Genomic DNA, 26,889 nt, shown 5'->3' with positions numbered 1-26,889 from the left:
CTAAAACATTTCAAAAATGTAGATTTACAATCAAAGCAAAAAAAAATCCATACCAGCATATAAACCATATCACCACTGTACAAAGACTTTTTATATACAGTATAATATAATAATAATAGATAGATAGATATATGAACACCTGTGCACCTACTTATGTGTTTATTCAGTCAGTCATGTGGCAGCAGTGCAATGCATAAAATCATGCAGATACAGGTCAGGAGCTTCACTTAATGTTCACATCAACCATCAGAATGGGGAAAAAATGTGAGCTCAGTGATTTCGACCATGGCATGATTGTTGGTGCCAGACGGGCTGGTTTGAGTATTTCTGTAACTGCTGATCTCCTGGGATTTTCAAGCACAACAATCTCTAGAGTTTACTCAGAATGGTGCCAAAAACAAAAAACATCCAGTGAGTGGCAGTTCGGTGGATGGAAATGACTTGTTGATGAAAAGGCTCAAAGGAGAATGGCCATACATGTTCGAGCTGACAGAAAGGCTATGGTAACTCAGATAACCCCTCTGTACAATTGTGGTGAGCAGAATAGCATCTCAGAATGCACAACACATCAAACCACATGTCAGTCAGCGATCATCCATGCGATTATAAATCAGCCAATCGTTTGGCAGCAGTGCAGTGCATAAAATCATGCAGATACAGGTCAGGAGTTTCAGTTAATGTTCACATCAACCATCGGAATGGGGAAGAATGTGATCTAAATGATTTGGACCGTGGCATGATTGCTGGTGCCAGATGGACTGGTTTGAGTATTTCTGTAACTGCTGATCTCCTGGGATTTTCACGCACAACAGTCTCTATAATTTACTCCGAATGGTGCCAAAAAAAAATCATCCAGTGAGGGGCAGTTCTGCAGATGGAAACACCTTGTTGATGAGAGGTCAGAGAATGTCCAGACTGGTTCGAACTGACATAGTCTACGGTAACTCAGATAACCGCTCGCGGCATGAGGGAGACTAACACAATATTAGGCAGGTGGTTTTAATGTTGTGGCTGATTGGTGTATACAATAAATACATACATACATACACACACACACACACACACACACACACACACACACACACACACACACACACACACACACACACACGTATGTATGTACATATGTGTGTGTGTGTGTATGAACTAGGGCATTGGTTTTCAATTTAAAAGAACATGAGAAAAAGGCACATTTTAGGCTAAATTAATGAAGGATATATATATATATATATATATATATATATATATATATATATATATATATATATATGTATATACATACATACACACATTTTTTTTTATGTATAATTGCATAACTGAGATAGGGCTACACAATAATGGTTAAAATGATCATAATTATACTGTAATGAGAATTTTTTTAAATTACAGGGCTGCACAATTTGGACTAAAAAAAAAAAACCCACTGTTGCCACAGTTTAGATGTCAATCTTAAAACAAAACAAAAAATTGAACAGCAGCTCTCATGTTGAACAAGGTGTTAAAACTAAACTAGTAAATTATTCCAATTGTGCAAAATTCATGTTTTGCCCATGGTTTACTGCCAATATAAGACTTACTCTCTAGGGTTTTTATACTTGAATCCTCTTTAAAAGATCATTTTTTTTACATTCTTACCAATTATTATTATAATAAATTATGATTGCAATATATAATAGTAAAATATTTCTGTAATAATTTAGCACGCTGCATTGCTATATGGTCTCAAGCTTTCATAGATAGTATTAAATTGCATCAAACACACCCCCGCTGCCATAAAGGGTGGAAAAATTGGTAAACAAAGCACTGTGTTTCTCAGGTACCAATGAGGTAAATAAAGAAATTGAAAACCATTAAAATGTATATAGAAATGCTGAATAATATTTCAAAGTTGTTATGAGAAGATAAATATGAAGATGGAAGTAAATGGTGGATTGGATCCTTCCAACTTGTAAGAAAAACCCTTCTGGTTCTGATATTAGCATCGTGCTGCTTTATCCTCAGTACTTGATGCGCACTGTTAGTGCTTGCACGAGTCAGTTTAAGACATTCAAGTCTCTGAAATCATGTACTATTTCATCTTGGTGTTGGACTTAACACGTTTACTGATGGGAAAGAACAGTCCAGACGACCGCATTATTGCCACCGCTAAGGTACTGTACATAACCGACAACAAAACATTGTCGCACACGCTAAATAATACACGCTAGCATGCCAAATGACTCTTAAAGATGTGTGTTTATACTAGGGCTGGGTGATATGTAAAAATGAATTTAGCGATAATCACCTTAAAAAATATTGCGATATACGATTATATCATCAACCCCCTGCTTGACTGATTTTTTTTGCTTTATTGATTTTGCTTTAAAAATTTAATTCATTTATTGAAACATGAAAAACAAAGATTTCTAAAATCCAAATTGCACTTTAAACTACACGAAAAAAAGCCATAAAATAATGGAGCTCAAAAAATCTTATTTAACCACCTCCCCAAATCCAAACATTTACCATCTCCAACGGCTCCATTTGCCATCACGCAAGCATCCGTCAATGACACCAGGTGGAAAATTACTAATAGCCTACAGATTAAGAACTAAAGACAATCATAAATGTAAAGACAATAATAATCATAATAAATAAGCCTAATAAATTCCCTTTGTGTTTCCAAAATAATGCTGCCAAATGTGTGTTCTTATCGAATTTGTGTTTGTATTGCGTTTTGGTACAGTTAATACTGCCTAAAGAAAAGAAAATAGAACTCAATTTTAGGTTCAAGGTGAATGGGTCTTGTGTTACTTTATGATTGAATCACTTTCGTCTTTGTTTCTTTAATACAAAAATACACACCTCTGGAAAAAAATTAAGAGACCACTGCAAAATTTTCAGTTTCTCTGGATTTACTATTTATAGGTATGTGTTTGAGTAAAATGTATATTTTTGTTTTATTCTATTAAGTACTGACAACATTTCTCCCAAATTCCAAATAAAAATATTGTCATTTAGGGCATTTATTTGCAGAAAATGATAACTGGTCAAAATAACAAAAAAGATGCAGTGTTTTCAGACCTCGAATAATGCAAAGAAAACAAGTTCGTATTCATTTTTAAACAACACAATACTCATGTTTTAACTTAGGAAGAGTTCAAAAATCAATATTTGGTGGAATAACCCTGATTTTCGATCACAGCTTTCATGCATCTTGGCATGCTCTCTACCAGTCTTTCACATTGCTGCTGGGTGACTTGATGTGATGATCTGGGGGTGCTTCAGCAAGGCTGGAATCGGGCAGATTCATCTTTGTGAAAGACGCATGAATCAAGCCATGTACAAGGTTATCCTGGAAGAAAACTTGCTTCCTTCTGCTCTAAATCCTGGGAAATTGATAATTTTGCAGTGGTCTCTTAATTTTTCTGGAGCTATATATTACTGAACCTGCAGAGATGCATTCACAATGCATGCTATCCACATGGAAATAAAGCGAACTAAACTCACAGCACTTCCTGAGATGATCGGAGATAATTTGCAGCATTCTCATAGATGACATTATTCTTGCAAACTGTTTTCAGATGAATGAAACAGAAAAGCTTGTGTGTTCCACAAGACAGGCTCGTGCTGCACGCCTCTGAACAAACAGCGAATCAGACACAACCACTGACCGCTTTACTTTTGTCTGTTCTTAAAAATATAATAGTGTTTCTTCTAGCGTGTCTTTGTGACTAACAGCATTTCTTGTCATGTGTCACTCCGTGACTTCACACAGGTCGTCCGCCTGTTGCGGGTAGATGAGCAAAAATTACCCGCACATACATTTGGACGAGGAGCTTGTGAACTGGATTCAGCCTCGCTGCATTTTGCGGGTGACGGTGCTAGTTTCACACCCTGGGCTACAGTTTAATATATTTGGCAACTTCCCAGATCCATGGTTTTGCCATTTCCCGATATTGTCGAAATATCGCTTTTATCAGTTTCTCAGGTTCAACGCCTGCCATGGGATTCCTCTCCATTGTAAATGTGCTGGAAACAGTTTATGTACAGATTTAGCTCCGCTGTACACTGTTAGCTCACTTCATTAACAATGTTCAGAAAATATGAGAAATAAAACTGTTAAAGAGGCTTTTTGTTAGGTATGGGAATCGTAACAAATTTTACGATTCCGGTTCCAATTCCTCTTAACGATTCCGGTTACTTAATGGTTCCAGTAATGATTCCAGTAATTAGTTTAAAACTTTTGAGGTAGAATTATTGGATGAGATTCCTAATATTCTCATTATTAAATGAGAAATACAATTCTTATAGTATTTACTGCCCCCTGCACTCTGTTGCAAAATTATGAGATTGTTTCAGATTTCTACAGAGCAGATATAACAAAATGTTATTATAAATGTAATAATTCTTATAAAAAGGTGTGTTTGCAGTATTGAGACATTAATACAATCCAATAATTGATCCTACGTATGCTTTATAAAGAAAAAAATCTAAAACAAGAAATATGCCATAATTTATTGTTATAAAATTCCACTTATTACAACAAAACATGTGTATCTTTAATTATACATTGTCATATGAACAGGTCAGTAACTGCACTGCTTGATTAAAGTCTCACAGATCTGAATTAACATTACAAAGCAGTAACAGTCCCAGAGACAGTTTACACTGTGTTCTGTTGTCTAATGTTGTACTACGGGCTTGTGAAACTTCATCAGTTCTTTTTTCATTTTGAGTTGGACATTCATAACTTGCGCATCAGTATAAGAATCAGACTTTACCGGAAGCCCTGTATGTTTTGCACTGTAGAATCAAAAGAACCAACATACTGTATTAGAATTGTTCTTTCGGGAATTGGACAATACCGTAAGCACTGTATGCTTCGTGCTGTAGATTCAAAAGAGCCAGCTCATTCATTCAGGAATCAAAATAAACTGGTAGTGCTCTGTGTTTTACGCTGTACACCCAATAGAGGGCAGCGATGCTGCAGAAACACTGAGTATTTTAGTACAGTGTTCTATCCACATTGGCGGGATATTTCACGTAGGGAAAACCGTTAACAGAACCGAAAGTCATGAAGATCATACGATTCCAATATTTTTTAAAGAATGGAACTATTCCCAACCCTATTTTTTGCGTAATCATTACTTTTCTGTTTATTGTCATTTTACGCACTTATAGCATATCAAATTCATAAAACAAGAAGTGTCTCTTTATTCATAATCTCATAGCTCTCTCTTCGCTTCACTGACCTGCTGCATTTACAATGACTGTTTTTTTTTTTTTTTTCTGACTTTAGAGACGAGACCCAGCAAAGTTTTATTACCTTGAATATAACATGGTCTACTTGAAAACAGATGTAATAATGAGATGCGGTCAAACACTTCATAATATCGGATTATCCCCTTAAACTCTATGGAGAGTTTTATCCAAAGGGGGGTGCTATATCGCGAAAAAAGTTTACGATGAAAACTTTAAAGTCCCCATATACATAAATCAGGCATATGAAGTATCATTTGAAAGCTTAGAATCTGAATTTTTCAGAGGGAACCATCACTTCAGTATTTATGTTACCATGTTGTGTTAATACATTTATGTTATAACAAAATAAGGCTTAAAAACATGTGTTGAAAATTTGCGCTTATCATACAATACTCTTAAAATTCTGCAGCTAAGTATTTCAGAGCATGATCGAAATTGAAACATGATTAGTCAGTGGCAGACTTCTGAAGTAGGGAGTGAGAAAAAAAAAATCTAATCAACGATGCATAGCGATTCTCTCTCTAAAGATTCTGAATTGATTCTCAAATTCAGAATTGATTCGGAGTTCAATATAAACCGTGCAGCTTATATGCACACCAGAAAAGGAGTGAGATGCTAGAAACAAATGGTTAGAGATGCATATACTATCGAAATCACTTCGTCTGGACACAGATGGACAAACTACGACCTGCACCATCACGTTTGAAAGCGACTATGTGGGAACATTTTGGGTTTTTTGAAATAGAAGGGAAAAAATGTAACCGATAAAAGCCAAACTGTGTGCAAACACTGTCACAACAAATTCAAATACTTCGGGAATACGAATAACATGAGGAAACATATTACACAATTACACCCAAAGATGGAGAAACAACAGTCTTCTGTTCTGATTTTTGAGTGGAAGCTCGCAGCTTGCATACTGACACAAAAACAAGCTATGTATGTTAGCCATACGGGTGTGAATGCTGTTGAGCTACTGCACAATGTTGCAAAACAATGTCAAATCATGGCAAAAGATTTTGTTTTTGTAACTGATGATGCTTCTAACATGAATGTTGCAGCACCGCTTGACAAGTTTCTACACGTGAGATGGGTGATGCTGTTGTGCTTGCCTAAAGTAGGTAGGTAGGGCAAAAAAGCATGAAAATTCAGACCGCATAGTGAAAGAAGCCAGTAGCCCACAGCCCGAAATCACATAGAACATTTATGTCCTTCTGCTTCCAAAAGGAGGGCTTCATTTTTGCTACAGAGTCTGCTCTGATACTACAGTTCCACCGCATCATCAATCAGTCTATGCCAGAGCTGAAGAGGAGATGGCCAAATATTGGAGTGCCTCACCACTCTCTCCATCCAAGGACCCCCTCAAATGGTGACATGTTAACAAGATTACATTTCCTTTACTTCCACTGGGTTTGGTTTTTCAAAAATATAAAATTCCCTATCACTGCTATGCTGACGACTCCCAATTAGGCCAGACAGTAGTTGCTCTTTTGAAATCGCAGTCATTTTTAACTCATTGCTTTTTGATAAACAGATTAGTTCTGTTATTAAGGAAAGTTTCTTTCATTTTAGGTCTACTGCAAATTTAAAACAGTTTCTCTCTTGAAATCTCTCTAAAGATCTAGAAATTGTGATCCACGCTCTCTTTACATCACGATAAGACTATTGTAATTCTCTGTGCATGGGCTAGATTTTTCACAGGGTAGAAAAAGAGGAATCATTTTCCCCCCATACTGGCATCTCTTCACTGGTTTTCTGTTAAGTTTAGAATTTATTTTAAAATTCTAATTTGTGTGTATAAGGCCCTCTTTGGTCTTTCTCCACAGCACATTAGTGACCTTCTTCACCCTTACTCTCCACCTAGAACACTTAGATGTTGTACTCCTTTTATCTGTCCCCCACTGTCATTGTAAGTCAAAGGGTGATCGTGCCTTTTCTGTCATCGCCCCCAAATTCTGGAGCAGTCTCCCCTTTCACATGAGGTCTGCTCCTTCTCTAGCTATTTTTAAATATTCCCTTAAATCTTATTTTTACTCTTTGGATTGATACATTTTATGTGTTACAATTTTGTGCTTTTATTATCCTGTTTTATTGGATTGTACTGAACTTTGGATCAACTTCTTTTGTTTTTAAATGTGCTTTATAAAAATTTGACTCAACTTACTATGGTAAACTGGTATTTATAGAGGCATTTATGCATATCTGAAACCAGTGTCTCTGCAGAGAGGGTCTTTTCCACTGCAGCAGACATTGACTACGTTTACATGGACACCAGAATGCAAGTTATTGCGGGAAAGCGGCGTATTGCGAGAAAGCAGCATCCCCGTTTACATGCACTGTATAAGCGGCATACTCTTTACTACCGTATACATGCAGCTCGGTCACTAAGCTGCTTTCTCCAACATAATTTCCCCATGACGCTTGTGTAATTAACAAACGTGGTATATGAGGAAGACTTCACTATTGCTTCACTTTATTTTAAGATATTCCAGAGTTGTTGCCGTGTTTGTTTCCTTACCTTTCTATCGCAACCTGCAGTGGAATTGCGCTTCAATGGTGGGGTTTCCCTTAACATAAAACTCTGGGATTCCCTCAATGTACTAGCGCATATATGCAAATGTGAGGGACCGTTGATATTTTACAGTGGTGTCTATAAACATGTATACTTTATGGTGAATGTGCTTTTCCCACTGTACTCCCAGAAATGTTTTGTTGTTGAGCTCCATCCTATGACGTTTGTTATCCAGTCTGTTCCACGCACATGCACACTACTCAAAAACCTGTTAGAAAGGTGCTTGTGTTTACATGGCCACATAAGCAGCTTTCTCCGGGAGAAACTTAGGTGCGTTAAACCGCTTTTTCTTAATCCCTTAAACGGTGAAAGAAAATCAGCGTTCTCGTTTGCATGACATTTCAGAATGCTGCTTTCTGCAAAAACCCTCGAATAACTCGCTTTCTTCAGTGCATGTAAACGTGGCCATTGTTACAGCTAGAGCCCGACCAATATGGGATTTTTGAGACCGATACCGATTTTAGAGAGGGAAAATTCACCGATTACCGATATGGTGGCCGATATAGTTAATTATTGAGCTGGAATGAAAACAGACTTTTTCTATGTGGATTTTTCACTGATTTTGCACCGATATGACTAAGCAAAGGTACTCAGAATGCTGCTTTCTTAAATATTTTTATCAAAGAATATTTGACATTATTATTATACATTGTCAACAAATTCTAGAAATGAACACTGAGAAAATAAATAAAAATACAATAAATAGCTTAAACATCAGTACTGTATGTTTAATATCAGTCAAATGCTGACCATTAAAATAAAGAATAAATACAAATAAAATAAATAGTTAAATAAACATCAGTATTACTGTTTAGTATCAGTCAAATGCTGACTATATTAATACTGCCGAGACGAGAGATAAACAGCTGCGTTACACTGTATTCTGCTATGCAAGTTCAGGGGAATCTTTCAATGGTGGAAAACCAGACTTTTAAATATTACATTTTATAAATGCAATGACTGGAATTGTTTGGCTGAAGGGGGTACAAACTGTGAATCCTGAACAAAACATTTTGGTGAATACATGTTTACTCATTAGCTTCAACTCAGCTGACAACAATGAAAGTAGCTAGGTGATTAGCTAGTTGGCTATAAGCTCGTTGTCATGGAGAGTAAAAGACAGATGTTGTTTATTTTACTTTCCAGCATTGTGTCACACCAAGTAGGTAATAACATAGCATGAAATCAATAATCAACCGACACAATCCACCACCGCACCGATGTCTGCTGAGCTGCAAAAAGATGCTCTGATGTTTACCTTTCAATCTGCTACATTACTGACTGCACTGACAAACTATAGCTGGCTAAAATAGCAAACAATAACAAAGGTAAACATGAGTGACATGGTTGTCAGGGACAGGGTTAACGTTATATTAGTAATACTGAAAACTAGTTAGCAACTTAACGTGAAAACACACCGCTGAACTCCGCCTGTCTGCAGAGCCGCCGTCAGCTCAGCTCTGTAAACAATGGAGTCAGAGTAGGCTCTGCTAGACAAACTACGCTATGACACCAATTATAAAGCATTGTTTTCTGCATTATATTTTCTGAAAAAAAGTTTTCATATCGGCACATAACCCGGCCGGGCAGGGTTTGCTCGCAGACGCAGAGGGAGACTGGGGGTGGGGTTGCACGGAGAGTGTGAGAGAGGAAAGATGCAAACACTGGCATGGCTTTACGGAAGAAACGGGTTATGTAACGCAACATCAAACTATATCGATATAAACGGTATTGTCTCATCCTATATCTCATTTGAAAATATATTGATATACCTTAAGTCGATATACCGCCCAGCCCTAACAGATAGCAGTAAAATTTCACAATTCTCGATACCAATTTCAATACCACATCAAAAATGGGTAACGTGTTTTTTTTAAGTAGGCCCTACTGAAACAACCCCACTATTTAAACCGCTTTAACATCACCTGTGCTAGTGAGGAGAGGAGAAGCTGACATCCGCACTCTCTCAGAAGCAGATAACCCATCTTGGACCAGTAACCTCTAGTTGTGGTTATAGTTAAAAATAAAAATGAACAGGTTTAGCATATATACATTTTAATTAACAATTCAATTATATAAAATAAAAATTAACAATTGATTTTTGAAAACTGCTGTTAAATAAAAAGCTGAAAGAAAAAAAAAAAGAGTTAAAATCTATCTGAGAATGTGTATTGATAAAAAAAAAAAAAGAGGACAAGATGCATAGTGATGCATCAAGAATAGTTTTATAATCAAATCGCTACCCTTTGCATAGTAATCGAATTGTAAGGCCAGTGAAGATTCAGATCTCTAATATTGACTATATTATCACAATGATTTTGCTGGCAATAAAAAACATGGTTCCGTCTGCGTGTGTAGGGCTAATGATACCAAGGAACTCGCATGATACTCTCTTTTCAGTGGTCCCAGAACAGTTTGTGTGCACAAGAGCAAAGTACTGCAGATTTACACATTCACACTATTCCAAACATTTGTAACCGCTAATTCTAAAAACAGGACACGGCATCACAGAAGAGGAGGATGAGACAGCATTTCACCATATTTGTAATGAGCAACATTACAAACTGTCAATTACACACAGACACTGCAATGCACTTTCAGCTGTCCACCAAAATAAAATCTCAAGGTGAAGTAAATATGACAAAAATATACACCGATTAGCCACAACATTAAAACTGATTTTGTGTAGGTCCCCCTCATGCCACCAAAACAGCGCCAACCCGCATCTCAGAATAGCATTCTGAGATGCTGTTCTTCTCACCATCATTTTACAGAGCGGTTATCTGAGTTACCATAGACTTTGTCAGTTTGAACCAGTTTGGCCATTCTCTGTTGACCTCTCTCATCAGCAAGGCATTTCCATCTGCAGAACTGCCCCTCACCGGATGTTTTTTTTCTAGAGACTGTTGTGTGTGAAAATCCCAGGAGATCACCAGTTACAGAAATACTCAAACCAGCCCATCTGGCACCAACAATCATCCATGCGATTATCTACTCAGCCAATCATGTGGCAGCAGTGCAGTGCATAAAATCATGCAGATACGGGTCAGGAGCTTCAGTTAATGTTCACATCAACCATTAGAATGGGGGGTAAAAAATGATCTCAGTGATTTGGAGAATGGAATGATTGTTCATGCCAGATGGGCTGGTTTGACTATTTCTGTAACTGCTAGTCTCCTGAGATTTTCACACACAACAGTCTCTAGAATTTACTCAGAATGCTGCAAAAAAAAAAAAAAAAAAAAAAAAGCATTCAGTGAGGGGCAGTTCTGTGGATGGAAATGTCTTGTTGATGAGAGAGGTCAACAGAGAATGGCCAGACTGGTTCGACAAAGTCTACAGTAACTCAGATAACCACTCTGTACAATTATAGTTAGAAGAATAGCATCTCAGAACGCAATTCTGAAATGTGGGTTAGCGCTGTTTTGGCAGCACAAGGGGAACGTACACAATATTAGGCAGGTGGTTTTAATGTTGTGGCTGATCGGTGTATTGCTATTGTACAAAATATATAATACTCATAATAATAATTCAGTACTATATTGTATTATAATTCAACTGGGCTCCGAAAACTGAGTGAACTTGTAGTTTCTGCACACACTGTTCATTCACAAATTTTTCTTACATATTTTTATTTATGTAAATATTGCTTTTTATTACTGTATTGGTGTAAAATGGAAATGATTAGATATTGTGACTTCCTGTTCAGGTTGCTGCCGGCATGCTGCACGAGTCTGTTTGTAGCTTGCTAGCCTGCATATCACTGCTTATTCCTTTATGTTCATCATTTTATCCTTTGCCATTTTACCACATGCTTCGGTTTTTGTTCCGCTTTTCTACCGTTTCAACTGTGTGTATATTACCACGCGCACCTTTTTTTCCGCTTGTCTACATCTCTCATACATTTTCTCCTCTGTGTTTTACACGGATTATTGCATCAGTCTCAAACCTCTGCTCATGAATTGTCTAGGTGTTGCTGCAATTTACAGTGAAGTCTGTGGTGTTACTCAGAGGACAGGCTATAGGTTTAAGTCTTTTGAACTAATAATGCTTAAGGTTACACCATCAGATACAAATAAAAAATCTATATCGTTTTTTTGCCCTTGCTACAGCATATAGATCACCCAGGCCGTATTCTGATTTCCTTGGTGAATTTGATAATTTTCTATCAGATCTAGTAATTACTGTGGATCGAGTTTTAATTGATGGTGACTGCAGTATTCACATAATGAAAATAACACATTGGGATGCAGGGCTTTCAGTAACTCCACCCCCTGTCATATTTTTAGAATTAACAAGATGTATTGTGACTCAAAGCGGAACGCTGTGTTTCTCAAGTCATACAGACTGCAGCAGGCAACATATGTGTTTTAAGTCAAAGTGCCCAAGGATCATATTGTGAGATGAGAAAACATGCAGCCAACAAACGCCTACACTGCCACCGTCCATGTGAGAGGATGTGAGAGACCAGAAGACAATCTGCCAACATTCTGATTCACAATTGTGGCTGAGAGCAGGATACAGGCTCTAATGCTCTTTGCAGAGATATAAGCTTTCTGTATTTAGACGTGGTCCCTGTGAGCAACCTGCTACTGGATTTCTGTGTGCATTACATGGTTGCTCCTTCCTGTGCCCTTCTACCGCCCCTTATGTACAGGTCAGAATCCAGGGTCTAGCCTGGCAAAATTAGGTCAAGTATGATCAGGGTAATCAAGGCATCCTGAATCAAGAAACAACCTCGTGTAAATATTTTTGCCCTGTTTCATTGTTATTTTAAGATATGAGGAAAATCAAAGTTTGTCAAAATACATGGACACTGGCATTTACACCTTAATCTAAACCATTAGTGTGAATTGTAAAAATCTAAACTAAAGTGCCTGAAAGACAAATAAATTCTAAACATTTTAACAGTTATTTTGCCCATTACCATTTTATGTCTTTAAAAGCATACAGAAAAGAGGTTTTAAATCAAGTTTAATAATGTCTGACTGAGCTGTTTGACAATGCATTTAACCTTCTTGCACAGTCTCTTTGTGTTTCAGTGGTTTCATTGCATTTCTCACACTTCCATGACCTATTTTTGAAAACACAGAAACTTAAGCTAAAACAAGAGCATAAAATCACCAAAAGGAAATAAACATAAAATGCATAAAACATATTCAACTTAATTTAACTAAATTCTAGACATAACTTCATTTCAACAGAGAAATTTCTGCCTCTAATTTAAGGAATATTCCCGATTGTGCCAAAGTGCCAAGAACAGATGTAAAATATTGTCAAATGGTGCTGCATGTTTAGAAGCCTTTGGGTAGAGGATACAACATAAAATAAGATATATTAAAATATTATTAATAACAACGAGCATGTATGTAGTTATAATGTATAACTGAATGAATAAAAGAACTGATACAATTAACCTGCCAACCAAATGAACCCCATTTTAAAATCACAATCATCTATATTAAGTGTAATGGTCACAGTGTTATAACAGCTGTGTAATCTTTGCAACGTGAGATGCTCAATGTCGCCCCCTGCAGCTGTTTCATAACTGTCTCTCAGAAAGTAGGTCAGTCCACTACAAAATACCCGCCGCTGTAAAGTGGGTGAAATATAACACTTCATAATACGTTTAAATGAACCTTACCTTGTTCAACGGCTTTGTTAAACTTCTGTATGGCGTTGGCCAAGTCGTTTTTCTTCCAAAGAGTTTCCCCTTCCAACCAACACCTTCTCGCTTTGCTTTCTGAGTCGAACCATTTTGTAATCAAGCCACTGACTATAACATTTACTCGGAGTTCGTCAACATTAAACACTCTAAGTGATTTGTTAGTTTTTAAACAGCAGCTTTTGCACTCTTTCACCACATCATCTTTTACACAGCGCTTACAGAATGTGTGCCCACACACCAGAGTCGTCGGATCCGTTAACAAGCACTTGCAAATGGGACATGAAAACAAGTCCAAGTTCTGCTCTTCTTCAAACTCATCACTCTCAAAACATCTGCCCTCTGAGTTTGAGCACTTACACTGCTCTTTTGCACATATTGTTTGCGCTATAATATCAACTAAAATGCGCAGTTCATCAGGTCTTAGTTTCTGGAGGTTTGCGGCGATGCAGTAAGAGTCTAACGCCTCGGCAATGCGTCCTCCACGGGCCAGAGCATCGGCTTTCCGCAGGCAGAGGCCGCGATCGGTGTGTTGGAGTTCGGCGATCTGAGAGGAGTATATCTCCACGGCCAGGTCGAAGTCTCCAGCGCTGCACGCCTCATCGGCCACACTGAGCATTTCCTCACACAAAACCGGTGCGCTCGGGTTGGAGAGGTCATGCACGTAATGGTCGATGTGATTTTTAATCCCAGGATCCATTTTCTGCTACAATACATCAAACGCAAAGGATTTGCGAAAAAAGGAAGAGATCAAAGGTACAATGTCCAGGATACTGGTCTGGAGCTTTGGTGTTCTTAATTATTTAACGAATGCAACAATATCTGATTAAATTCTAGCTAAATACAATAATGGTTATATTCAGTCTCCGGAAACAGAATAATTTTCTACCCTATTCTGCTAGGCCCACAACAACGACTGGTGGTACATTTTCCGGTAAAGCAAAATAATGTTGAGTGTATCCTCTGTCAAAACAAGAAATATAACACATCAGTAGATGTTATAATTCCAGTTGAGATGTCAAAACCAAAACAAGCTTTGAAAACGTCTTTAGATAACTATAGAGTGAATTCGTTGGCATTGTTTTGAAATCACAAACGAGTCTCCAAACAGCGTGCTGCTAAACGGTTGAGCAACGAAGAAGATGTTTATCTGAAAACTGATTTTCTTTGAATGCACATACCAACTCCACGTTAATCAGTGCCGCTGATGATTTGCGAGATCTCTGCTTAGTGAAGCATATTCATGGACGATGTTTAGATGACCCATTAGTTTTATGTAAGACCCAATGTCTCCGGGAAAAGCGGCACTTAGCGTAATCCCCCCAAATACGCTTTAAAACGACAATTCCCTGGGTCCCTTTCGCCTTTGTTTCCATTCTATTAGATGCCCATGTCTGATACAATCCCAGTGGAAATCGTGAATTTTGTTGCTCATTTTAATTACACGAAGAGATTTGTAAAATTACCATTCGGACGCACATACACGGGGAAGTGAAAATCTGTCTGTCTCGCTGTCGTTCATGTAAGAAGCACGTGACGTCAGGAATGAGGCCCTATTGGTGTGTTATATAGCTCACTTATATAACGACACAGTTGTGTAACCCTAAAGGGGCATGTATGAGAATAGGAGTCCATGTTATACAAATTTATTTTTGAGAATGTGATACGGTAGACACGTTCAGAGAACTGTCGAAGGTATGAAGTGATAAGACATTCTTCATGGTATTGTTACCATGAGTGACATAACATTTATGCAAAGTTTTATATAATTGTTTACTTTATGTAAGGCGGCATTTAATAGCCTACATTCAGTGTGTAATAGGACAAAACACTGATCATAATAAGGATACCAATATTAATACTTAACTCTAAATCAGGTGTTCACAAACTTTTTTGTCAATCGAACACCTTTGACCTATATTTATTTGCAGTACCTCTTGATATTTTAAGTAACGTTAACCTTTCGAAATATAAATAATGTTACATCTTTGCACTTTATTTTTTGCATTATTGTTATATTTTAATGAAACTTTATTACATCTATTGGTATTTTCTTAAAATATTGATATATTATTCATTTCATTTAATTCACAATTAGCATTTCTACCCCAATCAGAGGTCGCACTATACATGCCCAGTAAAAAAATAAATAAATAAATAAAATCTTGTCAAATGTTCTATTTTTATCTTGGTCTACTTTATTTCTTTATTTGTTTTAATTTCCCTGAAAATGTTATCAATCTATGCTGTTCCATTTGTGTATGTAGCCTGCATGTGATATCTTGATATATGTTCCCAGTTTTTACATTTTCAATAATTAAAATGATCTTTTCATTGAAGTAACAAAGCCAGAACTGTAGCTGCATTATAACCTGGGGTGGGGGGATATGTCCCCTTACTTCTAGAAATATTTTTAGGAAATGAAACGTTGTATTTATATTTTTTAGGCAATTATACATGATTAGCCTATATTTTAAGTTTCGGCAGCCATGCAAGGAAACAGTAGGCGGCAGCCTAATTGATACCTTTAAGACCCATTCGCCTATTGCTTACCTGGCACACAATGTCAGGTGAGGTTAATGAAGGGTTTTTACTTTTAAAACATGATTACGTTGCTTGCTGATAATGAAAGTACTTATGCTACATATGTTGGCTGGAGAGTGGCGCGTAATTTACTTTTGCATTAAAAATTGCCTTTTCTCACCGTCAGTTGATTTGAGAGTACGCACTCCCGCTCTCTTTCTCTCACACACATATGCAGCATGGACAGGGGGAGAGAGAGAGAGAGCGCGCGCGCTCATCTAATTGAGGCAAGACAATTGCACTGAAGCGATATAGACACAAGTTTGGTTTAAAGGAAAATTGACACAATTGGTTGTGTTCTTGTTTTTTATTTGTTTAAATGGTGGACACTATTTGGAATCATCCATTTTTAAAAATCGGTAAATTACGGAAATATTTTCGTATGCAACATCTACACTCTCTCTGGAACCCCCTGGAGTTCCCTCACGCACCCCCGTTTAGGAAACTCTGCTCTAAATATTAAAGATCTGCAATACAACACTCTAAAAAAATATTATGTCTCAAAGATATCTGCCGAATTTCTTAATGGCATTCGAGACATAGGGTACAACGGGGAAAAGGCTCCGCGGAGTAAATGGCTCCTTTGAATTTATGTAGCTAATGAATATCCTGTGAATTATCACATTTATTTTTGAAACAAAATACGTATTTGTAATTTTCAATTTTGTTGAATGCCATTAAATCAAAAGTTTTTTTAATAACTGTCCAGTGAGTAAAATAAATTGATAATCTCCATCACAATGGAGATTAATCTGTTTATAGAATACTTAAGATGTAATGAAAATATCAAATTTTATTGAATTGAACAAGAAATTATGCACCCTTTTGTGAAGTGGTTATTTTGACATTAATTAACATTATCTTAATTTGTTAAAAAAAAAAAAAAAAAAAAAAAGTATATTGCTGTCTCAAAAGTATTTGCTTAATTTGACAAATTGTGCCTTATAACTATTGCCCCGGTATGTACACTATATCAATATGACCCCCCGGGGGCCTTTTACCCCATGTGAGGGAGCCTTTTGGTAAGTCTTCCTCACCACCTTTAAAAAAAAAAATCAAAGTTTTTCAAAACAACCTTCTGTTGCTCCATCAATATTCAATAAAAATAAATGTATTTCTTGAATCTTGAGAAACTCTGTAATCATGAAAAATCTGTCACCGTTCACCAAAGTGGCATTCAACTGATCACAAAGTATAGTCAGGAAATTATTGATGTAAAAAACATCTAAATTACTATTTGACACTATTTGACCCCAAAAAACAAAACAAAAAAACAGGCCATTCAGTTCTTCCGGCAGTCAAACTCACTCCAATGTCCTGCAAGAAATATTGCACAAAACCAACACCAGCCAACAGGAGGCATAAGCACCCAAAACAAGTAGATTCATCCACAAGCTGTCCCGAAGAAATGATACTACACAAAACAAACTCCAGCCGCTAGGCAGAACCAGCACAAAACGAAACGAAATAGGCGCTCAGTTTCCTCGGACGGTCTGTGTGTATGTACAGTGAGTCAGTTCCACTAGGCAACAACATGAAAATCATCAAATGGCTTACTCACTCCAATGTCTTTATGTAGGACAATGCTTGCTGTGGGCATGTAAATTCTTTATGGCCATCCTTAGTATCTTTTCTCAGTTTGGCCGGAAAAATCAGAGCAAAAGCGACCTTCCGTTGATGTAAGAGATTTTTGCATTCCCTGGATCGTTCAAGTTTCTCTCTTGTCGAATTCGCAAAGTCTGGGAACAAGAAAATGCTGTGGTTCTTCCAAGAGAGCTTTCCTTAACTCCTCGCCTCGCGTAGCACGAGATCTTTATTGGATGATCTCAGAAATTTGGCCAGAATTGATGTCTCCCTCTGCAGATCTCCAAGCCGGGACACTGTGAGCTCGCTCGATTTCCAGCTTATGGCCTGTTATGTCGAACAGACTCAGGAAGAGCTCGTCTAGGAATTTTACCATATCTCGGCCTTCCTCATGCTCAGGAATTCCAACAATTCAGACGTTTTTTCATTGATTACGATTTTCCAAATCCTCCAGTTTTTCCTAGACGCATTCCAATCTCCGTTGGTCACTAGCGGATTAGCAGCTAATTACCTCTCCGATGACTCCAGATAATCAATCCGTTTCTTGACGTCCGCAACTCTTGTAACCATCTCAGAGAATTTAGTCTCCATGGAAGTGATCGATCGACGTATTACAGCAAGATCCTCCAAGTCTGCAACAACCTTTGTCAGCATTGCCAACACACTCATCAATTCATGACGGATTTCTTTCAGTTCACCATCCGAATTGAGTCCAGGGCTTTCGGCCTGCTGCTCAGGGGCATCAGCTTGAGCACGTAAGTGTCTTTTAATGTCTCCAGAGCCCGAGGACTTTGAATTCTTTGACATATTGTCTTCCTAGAACAGTTAAGAATCAGGGTGTATTGAATCTCACCAGTTTATGACACAAATAGTATTAAAACTAGCAAAGTGCGCAGAGCTCGCCGATCACACGTCCGCTTCTCGCATGGTGTCACGTTTGTGATGGCTATACAATGCTTGAAAAAACTGAAGATTTCATACAAAGGTGTACACTACAGTCTTGAAAGACAAAGGACAACTGGCTCTAACAAGGACAGAAAGAGAGGTGGAAGGCCAGATGTACAACTAAACAAGAGGATAAGTACATCAGAGTCTCTAGTTTGAGAAATAGACGACTCACATGTCCTCAGCTGACAGCTTCATTGAATTCTACCCGCTCAACACCAGTTTCATGTACAACAGTAAAGAGAAGACTCAGGGGTGCAGGCCTTATGGGAAGAATTGCAAAGAAAAAGCCACTTTTGAAACAGAAAAACAAAAAGAAAATGTTAGAGTGGGCAAAGAAACAGACATTGGACGTCAGATAACTGGAAAAGAGTGTTATGGATCTTAACCCCACTGAGCTTTTGTGGGATCAGCTAGACTTTTAGGTGCATGAGAAGTTGATCCACATCTATGGCAAGTGTTACAGGAAGTGAATGTCACCTGAGTATCTGGACAAACTGACTGCTAGAATGCCAAGGATCTGCAAAGCTGTCGTTGCAGTGGATGATTTTTTGATGAGAACTCTTTGAAGTAGTTTAAGAAGTTCTGAACATTTTTTTCAAATTGTAATATAAATTTTTCAAGTTATTAATGTCCTGACTGTACATTGTGATCAGTTGAATGCCACTTTGGTAAATAAAGTACCAATTTCTTTCCATAAAAGCAAAATCTGTACATTATTCCAAACCTTTGGCTGCCAGTGTGTGTGGGTAAATGGTTCCCTCACCACCTTAAAAAAAAAAAAACGTTTTTCAAAACAACCTTCTGTTGTTATTTCTTTTCACACAAATCATGTTGCTCCATCAATATTCAATAAAAATAAATGTATTTCTTGAATCTTGAGACATTTTGTAACCATGACAAATCTGTCACCGTTTATATATATATATATATATATATATATATATATATATATATATATATATATATATATATATATATATATATATATATTCATAATATTTCCATACTAAATATTTCCAATATTACTGTTTCCATACACTACTTAATACATATAATGTTTATGCACTTCTCTTGCCTCTGCAATCTACATGTATGTACCTGTTTTTTTTTAACAAGAGAACTTGCTGCAACCTCACAATGTAAAGCCTACATCATGCAACTTGCACAACCATATATTAAGAGTAAGATGTCGGGCAGGGTTCCAAAATAGGCAGCCCGCGAGCTACATTCGGCCTGTGAGAGACAAATTAACATTATCTTAATTTGTTAAAAAAAAATAATAAAAAAGCATATTGCTGTCTCAAAAGCATTTGCATAAGTTGACAAATTGTGCCTTATAACTATTGCCCCAGTATGTACACTATATTAATATAACCCCCCTGGGGGCCTTTTACGGCAAGTGTGGGGTAAATGGCTCCCTCACCACCTTTAAAAAAATAATAAAAAATCAAAGTTTTTCAAAACAACCTTCTGTTGTTATTTCTTTTCACACAAATTTTGTTGCTCCATCAATATTCAATAAAAATAAATGTATTTCTTGAATCTTGAGACACTTTGTAACCATGAAAAATATGTCACTGTTTATACACTGTTATATACACTGTTTATATACACACACACACACACACACACACACACACACACATATATATATATATATATATATATATATATATATATATATATATATATATATATATACATATATACACACACACACTACATATATATACACTACCATTCAGAAGTTTAGGGTCACTTACTCATTCTTTTTTTTTTTTTTTTTTTTTTTTTTCACATTTTAGAATAATAGTAAAGTCATCACAACTATAGAATAATAGAAATGGAAATATGGGAATTATGTTGTGACTAAAAAATCCCAAATAAATCATAACTATGTTATATTTTAGCATCTTCAAAGTGGCCACACTTTGCCTAGATTTTGCAGAAATGTACTCTTGACATTTTCTCAACCAACTTCTTGGGGTATCACCCTGGGATGCTTTTTAAACAGTATTGAAGAAGTTCCCATCTATATGCTGGGCACTTAGTGGCTGCTTTTCTTAATTATTCGGTCCAAGTCATCCATTTAAAAAAAAAAAAAAAAATTTAATACAATTTTAGTTTTTAATTAAATGAATTAATATGTTGGCACAATTATATTTTTGTCTACAAAACTAATTTCAAACATTTAAGCATACGCCTTCAGATCAAAAGATTTTTAAGATCATGAGAAACATTTCAGGCAAATGACCCCTGGCAGCACCTTCAGCTGTTAGAGATTAATATACTGAATGCTGTTAAAGCATATATTTACCTAATTTGGCATAACTGTTTCATTATGTTCTTTCCATGGTGTGCATTCTGAGGAGTATACAGTATAATCTGTGTTTTTTATGCGAGTGAGATGAGTAAAATGTTTGATGAAACGAGTGAGATGTTGCATAAATGTACATCCATTTTATATTTGCACATGTATTTTGCTATGAGGATTCCAAACGGACTCGCGAACCCAACCACTATTTTTATAATGTCTGGATTAATGCATGGCCCTGGATAATTTATCACAATGTACTGTGATACAAATAAATGTGCACATTAATAACATGTATAGTACAGTATAAAATATGATGCATAATATTATAAATAATATAAGAAAACTCTGGCTGACAGTCTTTTCTTTATTGAAATTATTGCAATACTGTGTTATATTGTCCTTGCAACAAAAATAGCAGTGTGGTCCTGCTACACTGCTACATGTGGTATGTGTACAATAAAATAGTAAAGAGTCTTTTTTATGTGATATTTTACTGCGAGCTTAGCCAAACAAATTGCCGAACCTCACTGCTATTTTGAATGCCTTGAGAATATAACAGGCACAGTGATAGAGTAAGATAGGGTAACTTTTTCTCTTGGCCATAGATGGCACTAAATGTCATCTCAACACCTTTATTGAATGTCTGTGCTCCTCTTAATCTTGATATTTCATCTGAATATAAACATTTGTGAGATTTATTCCATCCAAACAGTTTTGAGGTTAAATTATCAAATGTTTTGTCATTGCAAACGTCCTGGTTACTTTCGTAACCTCCGTTCCCTGATGGAGGGAATGAGACGTTGTGTCGATGTAGTGACACTAGGGGTCACTCTTGGGAGCCCCAAACTCCTCTGCTTTTTTGAAAAAAGGCCATTGAGAGTTGGCAAGTGGAATTTGCATGCCACTCCCCCGGACATACGGGTATAAAAGGAGCTGGTATGCAACCACTCATTCAGGTTTTGTGCTGAGGAGCCGAGACCAGATCCCGGCCATTTCAGTGGGTAGTTCAGCATTGTGGCAAGAGGGACACAACGTCTTGTTCCCTCCATCAGGGAACAGAGGTTATGAAAATAACCAGGATGTTCCCTCTCTGTCACTCACTCGACGTTGTGTCGATGTAGTGACACTAGGAGTCCCTATACAAAATGCCACAACTAGCTGAACTGTGTTACATGAACTGGCGGTGTGTGACAGGCAGACTGATGTGTGCCTCGTAGCCAGCACACCAGGCTTTCACGTAACCTCCCCCAACGCTCTTAACAAGTCGACTGCCCAACTATAGGGACAGGTTAGACCAGCTGAGGCCTCTTTTCCCTCTCTTTTCTCCACAAAAAGAGTGGAATTTGTTAACTGACTGGAAGTAATAAGTGTCGGCGTCAGGGGGTGTCCCTCCCAAGGGGAAGACACCACGGAGACCGCACCCTGCCCAAAAAGAGGGGGTATTTTGAGTGGAATACGTCACATGGTCTTACCGAGTCTGGTCAGAAGTATGTCATGTGGAGAGGTCCCATGGTAGGTCCTACCCGAAGGAGGAGGAGTTTCTACAGAGCATGGTGACCGGGGGCAGTTTGCCGCCAGGGAAATGATTTTGCATAAGATATCACATGGGGTCGCCTTCGGGGAACCAGCACATGTGAAGCACCTACCTCAGTACAGGGGCTCATTAGAGCACGTACTGGGCCGGTCAGCGAGTTTCTCTGCAAACTCAACTGCCAGAGGGCTAAGGAGGAAAGTCATCCAGGGATCACAGTCTGTGAACATGACTGGGAGTCAAGAGCGCACGTCTTCACCTCAAGGGAGGGGAAAGGTGCTATGTGCAAGTGGTACACCTGGCCAGTTGTCCCGGAACTTACCTGCTTGTGCCTGCCAATACACGGGACAAGACCGGCTCAACCCGGAGATTGTAGAACCTCGCAAAGGTGTTGGGTGTTGCCCAGCCTGCTGCTCTGCAGATGTCTGCCAAAGAGGAACCACTGGCCAGGGCCCAGGAGGCCGTCACACTCCTGGTGGAGTGGGCTCGTAACCCTGCAGGGGGTGGCACGTCCTAAGCCTGATATGCCATCCTCTGTTTGGAGACAGCGCTTCCTTTCCGCTGTCCACCAAAGCAAACAAAGAGTTGCTCAGAGCTTCTAAGGCTCTGCGTGCAATCCAAATAGATGTGTAAGGCTCGCACCAGACACAGCAACGCCAAGGCTGGGTCTGCCTCCTCCTGGGGGAGCGCTTGCAGGTTCACCACCTGATCCTTAAAAGGGGTCGTGGGAACCTTGGGCACGTAGCCCGGTCGGAGTCTCAGGATCACGTGACAGTAACCCGGACCGAACTCCAGGCACGATTCACTGACAGAGAACACCTGCAGGTCCCCTACCCTTTTGATGGAAGTGAGCGCAGTCAGGAGGACAGTCTTCAAAGAGAGTGCCTTAAGCTCAGCTGACTCCAAGGGCTCAAAGGGAGCTCCCTGTAGACCCTGAAGGCCTACAGAGAGGTCCCACGAGGGGACGAGGCACGGTCTGGAGGGATTCAACCCCTAGCGCCTCTCATGAACCTGATGATTAAGTCGTGCTTCCCCAAATACTTTTCCATCTACTGCATCGTGATGAGCTGAAATAGCGGCTACATACACCTTCAAGGTGGAGGGGGACAGCCACCCCTCCAGCCTCTCCTGCAGGAAGGAAAGCACTGATCCGACTGCGCATCTCTGGGGGTCTTTGCATCGGGAAGAACACCACTTAGCAAACAGATGCCACTTCAAGGCATACAGACACCTTGTAGAGGGAGCCCTGGCCTGAGTGATCATGTCTACCACCGCGGGTGGTAGGCCACTTAGGTCTTCCACGTCCCGTCAAGGGGCCAGAAGTGGAGATTCCAGAGGTCTGGTCGCAGGTGCCAGATGGTGCCCTGTCCCTGAGAAAAAAGGTCCTTCCTCAGGGGAATTTGCCGGGGGGGGGGGCTGTCACGAGGAGCGTGAGATCCGAGAACCATGTCTGGGTGGGCCAGTAGGGTGCTACTAGGATGATCTGCTCCTCGTCCTCCCTGACCTTGCACAGGGTCTGTGCAAGTAGGCTCACTGGGGTAAACGCGTATTTGCATAGTCCAGGGGGCCAGCTGTGTGCCAGCGCATCTATACTGAGGGGTGCCTCGTTCAGTCAGGGCGTACCAAAGCGGACAGTGGGAGGATTCCTGGGAAGCAAACAGGTCTATCTGTGCTCGACCGAATCGACTCCAAATCAGCTGGACCACCTGAGGGTGGAGTCTCCACTCTCCCCTGAGGGTAACCTGACGTGACAGTGCGTCCGCTGTGGTGTTGAGGTCGCCCAGGATGTGAGTGGCTTGTAGCGACTTGAGGCGCTGCTGACTCCAGAGGAGGAGATGGCAGGCAAGTTGTGACATGTAATGGGAGCGTAGACTGCCTTGGCAGTTGATGTACACTACTGTCGCTGTGTTGTCCGTCCGGACCAACACGTGCTTGCCCTGGATCAACGGCCGAAACCTCCGCAGGGCGAGCAGTACTGCCAACAACTCTAGGCAGTTGATGTTCCAATGCAGCCGTGGGCCATTCCAGGAGTTTTAATACTTTTTATGACATAAACCGGTGAGACTCGATACATTCTGTTCCATAACTGTTCTAGGTGGACAATATGTCAAACAATTCAAAATCCTCCGGCTCTGGAGACATTAAAAGACACTTACGTGCTTAAACTGATGCCCCCGAACAGGCCGCGAGCCAGGGAGTCGATTTTGTCGGAGAAATGTGAGAAATGCAAAATATGTCGGCTTTACTGACGAAGGTCACTGCCATGGAGGCGAAATTTACTGATGTGGTTACAAGAGTGGGGGATGTCGAGAAACGGATAGATTATCTGGAGTCATCAGATAGGGAATTACCTGCTAATCCGCTAGTGACAAAGGCAGATTTGGAGCATGTCTGGGAGAAGTTGGAGGAGAACCGTAGCTGGCAGAAAAACTTCCATATCGTTGGAATCCCTGAAGGAGCAGAGGGACAGGATCTGGTGAAATTCCTGGATGGGCTCCTTCCGAATCTGCTCGATATAGCAGGCCATAAGCTGGAAATCGAGCGAGCTCACAGGGTTCCTGCTTGTCGACCCTTAGAGGGAGACGGGGCCCTGATCAATTCTGGCCAAATTTCTGAGATCATCTGATAAAGATCTTGTGTTATGTGAGGCGAGGAGTAAAGGAAGGCTTTCTTGGAAGAACCACCGCATTTTCTTGTTCCCAGCAAATTTGATGAGAGAAACGTGATAGATTCAAGAAATGCAAGAATCTTTTACACCAACAGAAGGTCTCTTTTGCACTGATATTCCCAGCCAAATTAAGAATAGATGCTAAGGATGGCCGTAAAACATTCACATGCCCACAGCAAGCGATGTCCTTCATAAAGTCAATGGAGTGAGCAAGTCATCTCGTTGTACTCACGTTACAGCCGAGTGGACTGGCTCACTGAACGTTCACTTGACTGTTTGAAGATTCTGCTCGCTCTTTTTTGTGCTGGTTCCGCCTAGCAGCTGGATTTTGTTTTTTGGAGTATTTCTTGCAAAAACATTGGAGTGATTAAGTCATTTGTTTGCACTCATGTTGCAGCCGAGTGGACCGGTTCACTGAACATTCGTTTGACTGTTTGAAGAATCCGCGCGTTCTTTTTGAGCTGGTTTCACCTAGCAGCTGGAGTTTATTTTGTAGAGTATTACACCTTCAGGACAGTTTTATGGATAAATCTACACACTCTTTGTTTTTATTCAGCCTATTGGCTGGAGTTTGTTTTATAGATTATCTTTTGCTATGTAATTCTGTCTCACAAAATAGAAACACCGGACTTGAGCAATCCGATGGCAAAGTTGTGGCGGGGGCCCTCGTAGGCATACATGGACTGTTTGAGTTTGGAGGGATGGACGCCAGTTGGCGCTGTCGAACGCAAGGTTAATACGCATGTTTTTTTCTGTTTGTTTGGTTCTGGGGGATGTTTGGGTTTTGATTTTCGCACTAATGTTGGAATGTGGTCTTTATAATCTTGTTTTTGACACACAATCTATTTTTTCTTACATGTCAAAATATCAAATGTTAATATGAGTGGATTGTCTCTCTCCACATGAAATGTGAATGGGTGGGGGCACCCCATAAAAAGAAGGAAGGTTATTTCTCTTCATAAGCGTAATAAATATGATATAGTGTTTCTTCAAGAAACGCATCTTTCTCTGCAGGAAGCTGAAAAATTTGGAAAGATATGGAGTGGGCATTTTATTATAGTCTGGCTCAAGTAAGAGCAGGGGAATCATTACACTGATAGTAAACATCTACAATTCAATTGTTTCAAACAGAGTAAAGATAAATTAGGAAGAGTCATTATTGTTTTAGCTGAAATTCAGGGACAAAGTCTTATTTTGGCTGATATTTATGCACCTAAAGTTGATGATCAGGGCTTTTTTATAGATCTTGAAGGGATGTTGCACCGCTCATGATATAATATTGGAAGGAGACTTTAATCTTTTGACGGACTCAGTCCTTGATCATAGTGAAGCAAAAGTGAGCAAGCCCCCTAGAGCAACATTGACGCTTCACAGGATGTGTAAAAATCTTGGTCTTACAGGTATTTGGAGACTTTTGAACCCATCTGGTAGGGACTATACATTTTTTTATCAGTCCATAAGATTTATTCTAGAATAGATTTTTTTTTTATATCTAAGTCCCTCATTTCATCTGTTGTTGATTGCTCAACTGGAAATATTTGAGTCTTAGATCACACCCTGGTGTGTTTAGAGGTGTTGCCAAATATGAAGAAAAGGAAATCATAGAGTTAGTGCTTTATTGAATCCCTTTTGCAAAATCTGGAATTCCAACAAATGTTAAAGGCTGAAATCAATGTCTATATGGAGACCAACTGGTCCTCAGTATCCTCTGTGGGCATGGCTTGGGAGGCACTTAGGGGTCGGATCATACAGTATGCTTCATTCACCAAAAAATCCA

The 26,889-nt window shown here is 39.0% G+C and overlaps 1 protein-coding gene and 1 long non-coding RNA gene across 4 annotated transcripts in view; one reads left to right on the top strand and one right to left on the bottom strand.

Annotated features, from left to right (window-relative positions):
* Positions 1–15,009, bottom strand: part of lonrf2 (LON peptidase N-terminal domain and ring finger 2) — a 76,514-nt gene extending 61,505 nt beyond the window's left edge. For 2 of the 3 annotated variants that reach the window (XM_051702483.1, XM_051702484.1), the window contains exon 1: positions 13,461–15,009. In XM_051702483.1, the coding sequence (XP_051558443.1) occupies positions 13,461–14,181 (721 nt within the window). In that variant the 5' untranslated portion in view covers positions 14,182–15,009. Of the gene's footprint in view, positions 1–151; positions 1,027–13,460 lie in introns of those variants that run through there. The other variant, XM_051702485.1, reaches the window with a different exon arrangement.
* LOC127443757 (uncharacterized) overlaps positions 1–26,889 on the top strand; it is a 600,892-nt gene that overhangs the window by 189,275 nt on the left and 384,728 nt on the right. The gene's annotated exons all lie outside the window — the stretch shown is intronic.

This window comes from Myxocyprinus asiaticus, chromosome 7 (genome assembly GCF_019703515.2).
Source record: "Myxocyprinus asiaticus isolate MX2 ecotype Aquarium Trade chromosome 7, UBuf_Myxa_2, whole genome shotgun sequence".
Lineage (NCBI taxonomy): Eukaryota > Metazoa > Chordata > Actinopteri > Cypriniformes > Catostomidae > Myxocyprinus > Myxocyprinus asiaticus.
The sequence above is the reverse complement of the archived record's forward strand: the minus strand, read 5'-3'. Positions and strand labels throughout refer to the sequence as shown.